Source organism: Neomonachus schauinslandi, chromosome X, assembly GCF_002201575.2.
Source record: "Neomonachus schauinslandi chromosome X, ASM220157v2, whole genome shotgun sequence".
In the NCBI taxonomy this organism is placed as follows: Eukaryota; Metazoa; Chordata; class Mammalia; order Carnivora; family Phocidae; genus Neomonachus; species Neomonachus schauinslandi.
This window is the reverse complement of record NC_058419.1, coordinates 83072126-83082918: the sequence shown is the minus strand read 5'-3', so window position 1 is coordinate 83082918 and position 10793 is coordinate 83072126. Positions and strand designations below refer to the sequence as shown.

The following is a 10793-nucleotide window of genomic DNA, read 5'->3' as shown; positions in this document are numbered from 1 at the left end:
TCTTCAGGCTAGGGAGGGTGGTGCAATTCCCATTTGCAAGTGGTGTGAGAAGTGACTCTTGGTACCCATGCGTGGGAAAGCAGGTCCTTTCTTTTCCTGGGGCTTCTGGCATCTTTAGGGATGGAGAGAGTCACAAGGACTTCTTAACACAAGTAATAATGATATTTTTTTTTTTTCAAAAAGAGTTGAAAACACAGGGGAAAGTTGTTGTTTCAGACTTTGTTCTACCTCAAAACTCAGGATAGCCTTCTCTGAGGACACATTACAACACCCAGCCAGAGTCTGCCCATCAGCCTAGATTTCTGCAAGAACAATAGGCTCCTATTAGAACCATTTGTTCTACAAATATTGATTGAGCACCTATAATAATGAATAAGAAAGGCATGATCCTTGACTTCACAGAGCTTATATTTTGTCATCATGTTCAGGAATATCTGTAGGATTACCTTATAGGGGAACTAAGTCTTCTTAAGGGGCTAAATACTCAGATACAGAGAGGGGCTCTGAGGTCAGCCTGACTTGGGTCCAAGTCATAGTATATTCCACCATCTGAAAGCTGTTTAACCTTGGGCAAGTTTCCTTTTCTGATCTTTAATTTCTTTCCCCACAAATGGGAATGATAATACTTAACTCATAGAGCTAACATGAAGATAAAATGAGATATAATATGTAAAATGTTATAGTCTAGTGCCAAATTAATAAATATTTGTATAAAATACATCATATTCCCTGTTTCATGGAAAATGATTTTTTTAAACAAAACATATCTAGAAAAAAGGTCTAGTTTTCAAGGACTCAGAATAGTAATCAGAGGAAATGTCATGGTTACAGGAAATGTTTCCTATCTTTTATGTCCCCATCATGGTTGTTATCTTCTTGAGATAGAAACTATCTGTTTTATCTTGGTATCCCCCAACCAATCTCAGTGCCTAGCATAGTGCCTGGGACTGCTAAGAATAGAGGATTTGTTTTATTCATTTCTGTACCCTCAGGGTCTCATATACCGTCTAGAACATAGTATGCTTATCACATGCATTAAGTCCCTTAATCCTCACAACAGTTCTCTAAAGTAGTGCTATTATTATCCTTATTATTAAATGAGGAAACTGAGGCACAGGGAGATTAAACCAATTGTCCAAAATTACCAAGCTAATTAAGTGTTAGAGCTAGAATTTGAACAAAGGCAGTCTGGCTGTAGGCCTGCACTCTTAACACCTACCACAACCACATAGAAGGTGCCTATTAGATATTTGTTGAATAAATACAATTGCAAGAAAATGTGAATTATAATCATGTAAAAGAAGGAGTCCATTATACATGTGTACCTTATACAAAAGACATGCTCCCAAAAATTGGATAAAAATCGATTCTTTTTTAAATTTCATGCATTTTAACAGTATGCCAGCACATTACTGTTTTAAAAGTTAACCCTCACTATGCATTAGGGGTTCCTGCTACTCAAAGCAACTTGTGGTGACCCATTTTGTTATGTCAAGAACCTCTTTTGTCATGTCAATAATCACTTCCTAAACCGTCTGATTTATAAAAAGTAGTGTTTTCACATACTGGCTTCCTGCTAAAGCAGGAAGGGCTGGTAAATATCCTTTACAAGATCCTATTCCAATCACCTATAACCCACCCTTTCACCCCACCCCACCCTTCCAACCATAAGGCTAGAAAGACAGTTGGTGTCCTCTTCTGGGGGTTTGGGGCCGTAGCATACATTGGGCCCACCAGGGGGGCATTTCCAAGAAATAATCGTGTCAGTTCTTTCAATTCTGTGATAAGAATAGAGTTGATTTTTGGATCTTTTTATGAAATAAGGAATTGAATCTTTTTCTGAAAATAGGAAAGCTGACCTATTCAATCAGGCGAGTCTCCTGAAGCTCTGGTGGATAGAGAAATGGAATAAAAATTCAGCTGAACTTTAGAAGGATGCTGAGCAGACATTTCCTTTGGTCAGGTACACTTTACATATACTTCAAAATCATAGGCTATTGTGATAAAATTTACCATTTATTTAGGATTATCTATGTGCTAGATACTTTCTATACATTGTCTCATTTAAATCTCACTACAGTCCTAGAAGGTAAAGAATATCTCCAATTTATGGTTAAGAAAGCTGAGATTTAGAAAGGTTAAGAAGTGGAAAAAAATTGTAGAACCAGAAATTCAAACCCAAATCATGTTCTTTTCAGTGTAATATGTTGTCTCTTTTTATTTCTTTTGGCCCTGTATCAATATTTCACTACTAAGAAATGTTAGAAAAATGTTCTTGACAGATGTAGCCCCAATGCAATACCACTGAAACATCAAAGAAAACTGTGCCCAAAACCCTTATATGGACCCTTTGCTAGTTGTCCTGACAACTTGTTTTATTTAGTTATGTTGGATAGAAAGATAGGAAGTTTAAAGTGGTAACAGACAGAGGTCAAGGGCCAAAGAGAATGTTGGGGAGGCAGAGAAGGGGGTAAGAGAGAAAGGAGTAGTAGTGTGGACATGGAGGACAGAGAGGCTTTCTGACTGCCTCTTCATTGCTCACAAAGCCAAAACTAGCCCATCAGGGTGAACCCAGCTTTCTGGAGAGCACAACTTGCATCAAATGTAACAATAATTAACCTCTGTCTAATACTTTGTGTCAGGCACTGTTCTAAGTGCCTTACATGTATTAACTCATTTAATCCTCAAAAAATCTTATGATGCAAGTCTTTTGATTAATCTCATTTTACATATTAGAAAATTGAAGCAAAGAAGGGGCTAAGGTTTCCATTTTACACACAAGGAAACTGAGACACAGAGTTGAGTAACTTGCCCAAGGTCAAGCTAATAAGTGGTGGAATTTAAACTTAGGATACTGGCTCCAGAGCCATGTTCTTACACATCATGATATATTGCCCCTCCCAATTCATTGTAAGGATAAGTATTGTTTTAGGAAATGTTTACTTTGGGTATATATGAGTGTGTGTGTGTGTGTGTGTGTGTGTGTGCGTGCTAATATTTGTACTGGGTTGCAATGTAAAATGTATTTATTCCTGTGAGTCACAGACAAAAATGTCTAAAACCTACTGCTCTAGCAACAGTATTGCTGAATTATACATCTTCATCTTCACTAGAGATAATGCTAAATTATTCTCTAAAACAATTTTACCAAATCTCATTCCCACCAGCAGTGTAAGAGAGCTACCTGTGTTCTATATCCTCACCTGAACTTAATAGTGTCAGGCTTTTAATATGCTGCCAATCCAAAGGGTATGAAATCATATCTCATGTGGTTTTAAATAGCATTTTTCTGATTTCTATTACATATTTTCATATATTTTGGCTGTTCAGATTTTGCCTACTATGAATCATCTGTTTATATCTTTTACTTGTATATTATTGCATACAATACAAATGTATACAACATACAACAAAAGCAACTCTTTGAAGGAGCCAGCAGTACAGATGAAGAAACTCAGGCTGGCAGAAACCTTGCTTAAGGTCACTCAGCTAATGGGTTGTTGAGTTGGGATTTGAGTCCAGACCCAGAGGACCCGTTAGCCTATGGCTTTTGTTTTATAATACATGCCAGGGACCAAGGCCATGTTAGTAAAAACGGAAGAAGGGAATAAATAATGTCAAGCATGTAACAATATGTCATGTGTCTAATTAGGTTTTGTGTAATTAACAGCTTATTTCCTTGTATCCTCACAACAACTTGAGAGATAAAACATGTTATCTTCATTTTACTTCAGGGAAATGAAAGATTTGTGTTCGAGGTGTTAAATTATAGCTGAGAAGAGGCAAAATCACAATTCAAACAGGTCTGTGTGATTACAAAGTCCATGCTGGTTATGCAATGGGGGTGCCTGTCCATAGATATTCTTGGTATGAAGTAAAGGCCTCCCACAAATCATGTCTGCCTCATCATTTCCTAGAGCTATGTTTTGACCTCCTGCCTCACCTTCTCCTTAGAGCCCCGATGAACTGCTTCTACTTGGAGATTGCCAGGACTGCACCTATCAGTTTTTTTGTAGAATCCTGGTCTGGGGCAGCCTTAACTAACTGGTCCAGTCCACTGCCTTCCATTAACCAGTCAAGTGAGATGACCTCCCAGCCAACTTCTACAGATTCATCTTCCAATGTCTCCAGACTTCTCTGATGAAGCCCACTCAGGATCTTAACACATTCCACGGTAAACCAGAAATTCTAAGTCAGAGCTGTCAAACTTGACTGCACATTAAAATCACCTGCAGAAGTTAAAAAAAATCCTATTGCCCTAATAACAGCCCAGACCCACTACATCAGAATCTCTGAGGATGGTTCCCAGGCATCCGTAATAGTTAAGGCTCCCCAGATGATTCCAATGAATAGCCAAGATTGAGAACCACTGTTAAGGCATCTTCTTCAAGTTCCAATAGCCACACTCACAGTGGTTTCCACATTTTAGTGTTCATGGAAACTTCTTGGAGCATTTATTAAGATTCAGATTTCTGGACCTCACCTCTAGAGAGTCCATGTTTTGGTTTGGACCCAGGAGTCTGCATTTTTAACAATCACCCAAGATAGTTTCACTGCAAGTCAATAGCAGATCACATTTTGGGAAATGCTGCTTTAGAGGAAAGGCTACATGGAAGTGGGATGGAAGCAAGAAGTCTCTGGCCCTTTAATGACTAATTAAGAAACTACCTTTAAAGCTGTGGAGCACAGCAAGCAAGGGCTGCTTTTTTTCATCCTAGTGGATAAGGTAAGGGAGCAGGTCCTGGAATGGACCTCTCCTTTAAGGTTACCTCAGTATCCGAGTGTTATCTTATTCCTAGCCCTGAGGAGCAAGAAGGATATGCCGTGTTGTCCCACCTGTTGTTTCTGTTTGTTTTGATGTGAAGAGGCCAAGTTAGGAGACCTCCTTTGGTCCAGAAGATTCTCCTAGAGGAATTGACATAGGACTTGCCTGCTTGCCTCTCATTTCTTCTTGCCCCATATTTTGTGGTTGTGGAGCCAGATGCAGTTACCTATGTGAAAGGAAAGGCTCAGAGTGACATCCTTTGAGCTTGGGCTGGAACGTGTTGCTGAACACCACATCTTTCAAGATGGTCCTCCTCAGCATCCTTAGAATTCTTCTTTGGGGACTGTTGCTTTTTATGGAACACAGGGTCCAAATGACAGAGGTAGGGCAGCCCTCTATTGCCCTCATGGCTGATGCCCCTTCCTTGCCCCTGATTCGGGAGCTGCTAGAAGAAGCTCCTGGCAAGCAGCAGAGGAAGCCCCAGGTCCTAGGGCATCCTTTGCGGTACATGCTGGAGTTGTACCAGCGTTCAGCTGATGCACGTGGTCACCCTAGGGAGAACCGCACCATTGGGGCCACCATGGTGAGGCTGGTGAGACCCTTGTCCTCCGTAGCAAGGCCTCTCAGAGGTGAGTTATCATACCATACTGTCCTGTAGGGAAGAGAAATGGGGAAAAAGAGTGTAGAGAAAGGGGATCTGTGAGTTTATTGTCAGGCTTCATTGCCTAGTGTGTGAGTTGTTTTCTCAGGCTTGGATTTCAAAGGATGGAAAAGTTGGAAGAAGTTGGCTTCAAGCCTGCTTCCCTCTAGGGTCCCAATTTAAGAACAGATTTCCTTGGGGCCTACCTGAGGAATCTCTCCTAGACCTCAGGAAAACTGAATGATGTGTCAGCTCCTATCTTTCAAAGAAAGTCTTATTGCTTGTTATGTCACTGAAAACTATAATTGAGAAATATTCCTATGCATTCTTGTGGGGGGGGCTCTTTATATGTGGTTGTATTCTTACAAGGCAAAGAGCATAGGATATTGAGTTGGGGAAATTTACAAGGATGGACAGAAACAAATTAATATCGGAAGGTCTGTATACCTGGTTAGGTGAACATATAATCCTTAAGGACGACTGCTACCATTAGCTGTCATGGAGCAATTAGCCTAATTTTTAAAGATAAGAAAACTAAAACACAGAAGTCAAATAACTTGCAAAGTTAACATAGACAGTGGGTAGCAGAGATAGGATTTGAGGTTAAGTCTGCCTGATTCTGAAGTCTCCATAACTTCTCAAGTGTTTAGATATAGTACATTGATATCCTTGTATACCAAGCAGTTTTTCTATTAAGTCTATGTTGTTAGTTTGGGTTTTGGGTACTAAAGGTATTTTGGAATTTTCTTTGTTCCCATGATGCTTGATTTAAAAAATATCTTCATTAGATACTGATCCAGGAAACCAGTGGGCTTCTGAAGTGCAGGGCTTTCTAGGGAATGCAGAAAGTCATCAACTTCTAGGAAATCTTGGGAACCTGGTGAGATTAATTTTGGGCCTTTCCTAGTTTACATTCCCTCCTTTAAATGAAACAACCAATATTCTCCTAGCTAACCTTTATTGTGAGTTTACCATGTGCCAGGCATTGGGCAAAACACGAACATTATCTTCCTTAATCCTCACCACTAGCATGTGAGGTAGGTGCTATTAACATAATCATTTTATAGGTGAGGAAACTGAGGCTCAGAGTAACTTACTCAATGTAACACAGCTAGTAATTGGTAGAGCTGGGTGTCAAACCCAGGTTTTTGGGCTCCAGAGCTTGTGCTCTTAATCATTCTGCTGTGCTGACTCAACAGATTTTAATTGAGCACCCCGCACAGTGTTTGGGTTGGGTCTGAAGGGCAAATAACTGTTTCCCTGACCTCTAGGAGCTCCCATTAAGGTAGAATGGACAGATAAGTAATCACAAAACGGTGTTAGAGCATGACCAATGCTTTGACAAGGATAAGCAGTAGGGCTCCCAGGACATGAAAGAAGAAATAAGTCACTGCTTAAAGCCAGCAAAGGGAAGCAGGGAGACCATGAAAGACTTCACTGAAGAGCTAATATTTGAGCTGGACCCTGAGGAAGGAGTAAGGAGACTGTGCATAGAGGCAGAGACATGCATTCTGATTGAGGAAAGGGAAAATAGCTTGGGGTGGGTGGAGATTCACTCAACAAATATTTAACACCTACTGAAGGCTAGGCACTGTTTTAGGTGCTGGCATACAGATATGATCAAGACAGGCATGGTTTTCATGGGTGAGACAGATAAGTAAACACAGATAATTGCAAATTGTGGTAAGTGCTATCAAAGAATGAAATAGGTTTTGATAGAGAATAATAAATCCTCCCTTTATATGGGATTGTCAAGGAATGCATCTTCGAAGAAGTGACATTTGAGCTGAGACCTGTAAGATAAGAAACTAAGCATGAGAAGAGTAGAGAAGCCTGATTTAGGCAGAGGGAACCATGTGTACAAAGGCCTAGAGGGTGGAAACAAGCTTGTCTGACTTGAAGATTAGAAGGAAGATCAGTGTGGCTGGCGCGTATTGAGCATTGTGGAGAGTGGCAGGGAATGAGGCTGATGAGAGGCAGGGACTTATAGGCCATTGTAAGGAATCTGGATTTCATTCTGAGTGCAGCAGAAAGCTGTGCAAATAAACTTTGTACAGATGATATGGAGCTAGAAAGGAGGGCACTATCTTGGTCTGACTGTGGGACATACTGGCATCTAGGGACTCTGGAAAGAATCCAGAAATGGATGACAAGAGCACAGGGCAGATCTCTCCATTAGGAGATGACCCAGCTGAATTGAACTTGCCTGGAGAACTATGCCGGGTTCAATCACACAGGATGTGTGAGTCAGCCATTTCCCTGAAAAATTCTGAGCAGACCCTTCCTGGCTCTGATCCTTAGCCACTCCACCCTGCTTCAGGAAATATGTGATGTCAAGGTCTGAAAGGAAAGGGCAGTTCCTCACCAGACAGCCTGCTAGAGGTTGGGTTGGGCTCCTTCTCAGGCAGGGTGGGGCAGGTGTATGGGTGGGCCTCTTGGAAAGATGGTTATAAGATGGGAATGTAGAATAACTTGAGAAAGCAAATACAAGTCTGGCTTGGGCTTTGTGTGAATGATGTCCAGTGCCCCAAACTTGAGGGTGTATTGAGCATAAGTTGAATCTGAACTATGAAAAAATATCCTGATGCTTCAAGACATTAAAGCACTTCTACATTGGCCCAGTCCAGGCCTACTGAAAAATCCAAGCTTGTGGATTCAGGGAAGGAGGAAGGTTAGGTAAATAATATGTAAATTAACATGCAAATGTTTAGCGATAAGATGTTTGAAGATAAAAGGAGGCATTTTCCTGCAATGCCTGGTTTTTGTAATCTTTGCTCTTGACCTTTTTTCCAGGAGTGGGTGCAGAAATTCAGAGCACTGCAGGCCCAGCCTTCCAACCCTTTGGCCACTGGGTGTCAGCATTTCAGTCTGGATTAAAACGCTTAATCGCCAAGAGGCTTTCAGCTTCTAGTAGAATTCTTAGCAAACAAAATATTTATCTGACCAAGGCCTTGTTGAAAATGGTATTTAGGGGAATGGTGGTACAATGAATGCAGTATATGAAGAATCATTTCCAGTAAAGAGTGAACAAAGAGAGACAGGGTTAAGGGGGAAAAGGTTTAAGAAGGAACAGCTGCTCAAGAAGCAATTCTTAATGTAGAAGGTAGAAATGGCAAAACAGCTGCCCCCACTATGGGTAAATAGAATTATTTTGTAGCATCTTGGCCCCAGATTTGAAGGGATGGCAGGCCATAGATAGTCCCCAATATCGGACTGTTACCTCAAAGTTACATCTGTATAATGGTATGACAGAAGGACTCATTCTTAATTCATGCATGTCTCAACAATTCTCTTATTTGTTCATTTTTAATAGTCAACTAATAAAGATTATCCTCTTCCATACACACAAAAGAATTACATATTTGATGTTTGTTTGTTTGTTTTCCCATCTAGTGCTGAGTGATCTAAAAATGGAACACAACTTCTTTTTAAAGGAAACCTACTTGGGCTCAAATCTTGATTCTACCATATGCTGGCTATATGTCCTCTGGCATAGCTTCTCTGAGCCTCAATTTCCTTGTCTGCAAAATGGTGATAATTACTATCTCATAAGGCTATTGCAGATTAAAGAGCTAATGCTTTAAAACATCTAATAGTAAATGCTCAACAGATGATAGTGATTGTCATGATCTTTATTTTTAGGGCTGCTTACAGCTGTTAGTTTGTATTGAGCAGATTTGTGAGGGAGATCCAGGCTAGCAGGTAAGAAGCTAATCCTCTGCTCTTGTCCCCTTTAATGCAGGCCCCTGGCGTATAAAGACCCTGGATTTTCTTCTGAGACCAAACCAAGTAGCATACCAACTAGTCAGAGCCATTGTGGTTTACCGCCACCAACTCCACCTAGCTCATTTCCATCTCTCCTGCCATGTGGAACCCTCGGTCCAGAAAAGCCAAACCAACCACTTTCCTTCAGGAAGAGGTTCTTCAAAGCCTTCCTTGCTGTCCAAAGCTTGGACAGAGATGGATATCACACAACATGTTCGGCAAAGGCTCTGGAATCCCAAAGGACGCAGGGTTCTACGACTCCGCTTCATGTGCCGGCAGCAAAAAGGTAGTGAGGTTCTTGAATTTCAGTGGCATGGCACTTCATCCTTGGACACTGCCTTTTTGTTACTCTATGTCAATGACACTCATAAAAGTGTTCAGAAGGCCAAACTTCACCCCAGAGGCCTGGAGGAGTTCATGGAAAGGGACTCTTCTCTTCTCTTGCGGAGGACCCGGCAAGCAGGCCGTATCACATCTTGGGTCCCTGGCCTCTCCAAGGAACATGATGGGCCTAAAAGTAACCAGTGTTCCCTCCACCCTTTCCAGGTCAGCTTCCACCAGCTGGGCTGGGATCACTGGATTATTGCTCCCCACGTATATACCCCAAACTACTGTAAAGGAGCCTGCCCTCGGGTACTACACTATGGTCTCAATTCCCCCAATCATGCCATCATCCAGAACATTGTCAATGAGCTGGTGGACCAGAGTGTCCCTCGGCCCTCCTGTGTTCCTTATAAGTATGTTCCCATTAGCATCCTTTTGGTTGAGGCAAATGGGAGTATCTTGTACAAGGAGTATGAGGATATGATTGCCCAGTCCTGCACATGCAGGTGATAGCAAAGGTAAAGCTAGCTCAGGTGTTCCGAGAAATTGGAAAAGAGTTTAACATAACAAATATCAATGTTTAAAGCAGCAAGTGTTCTACCTGTGATCTTCTACCCATTCTGTGGGTTCCATTCTTTGCCGTGTTACTTAAGTCTCTTCTCCCCATGTATGAGGTTCTCACTTTATACAAACAGTTCTGATACCAAACATTAGTACATCTTGACCACTTGTCAGAGCCCTTAAAGATGTTCTTTTGGAGATACCCAGCTTTCTTGTCTTTTTTACAGTGACCTTGTCAAAAGTCACCAGTCCATGATGGTAGAACTTTCGCAATTGTCCTACTAAGGCCTGCAAAGGTGAAATCTTCCTAGTATCCATCATTTGAGGCTTTCTAGAAGACCTTGGGTTAAGAAAGCCACTTGAGATTTTACTCCTATGTTGCCTCCTATATCCTCAAAACTAGTACCTAATCAGAAAGACTGCCTGCTTCTTTGCTTGCATTGCCCTCTGAATCTAAAACTGACTTTTCTCAGATGGATTAAAAATATTTAGGTAATAAACTCCATTAAAGTCTTTGGAGGGAAACAGGAGTCTTTCTAAGATATCAGGAATTTTTCTCTCAGCCTCTGAATCTGGGGAAAGTATCTGGGATTCCCTTCTCCAGGGTAAGGAGAACAGCCTTTAATAAGACTAATAGGAAAACTTGAATATGGAGCTGAGAGGATAATCACTTCAAAACCACCTGCATCTATGGTGTAGAGAGGGATTGCTGTCATTGCTGATTAGGATTATGTGTGG

The 10793-nt window shown here is 41.2% G+C and overlaps 1 protein-coding gene across 1 annotated transcript; it reads left to right on the top strand.

The window, feature by feature from the left end:
* Positions 1-5048: 5048 nt before the first annotated feature.
* Positions 5049-10004, top strand: BMP15 (bone morphogenetic protein 15). The gene is made up of 2 exons (XM_021678713.1): positions 5049-5394; positions 9148-10004. The coding sequence occupies exons 1-2, from the start codon at positions 5070-5072 to the stop codon at positions 10002-10004; spliced, it is 1182 nt and encodes a 393-aa protein (XP_021534388.1). The 5' UTR covers positions 5049-5069.
* The last annotated feature ends 789 nt before the right edge of the window (positions 10005-10793 follow it).

What these genes read in the sequence shown, in the direction of transcription:
- BMP15 (XM_021678713.1), top strand. Translation starts at nt 5,070, where the DNA reads ATGGTCCTCCTCAGCATCCTTAGAATTCTTCTTTGGGGACTGTTGCTT. An exon ending in CGTAGCAAGGCCTCTCAGAG is followed by an intron (nt 5,395 to 9,147) that starts GTGAGTTATCAT and finishes CCTTTAATGCAG; the next exon opens with GCCCCTGGCGTATAAAGACC.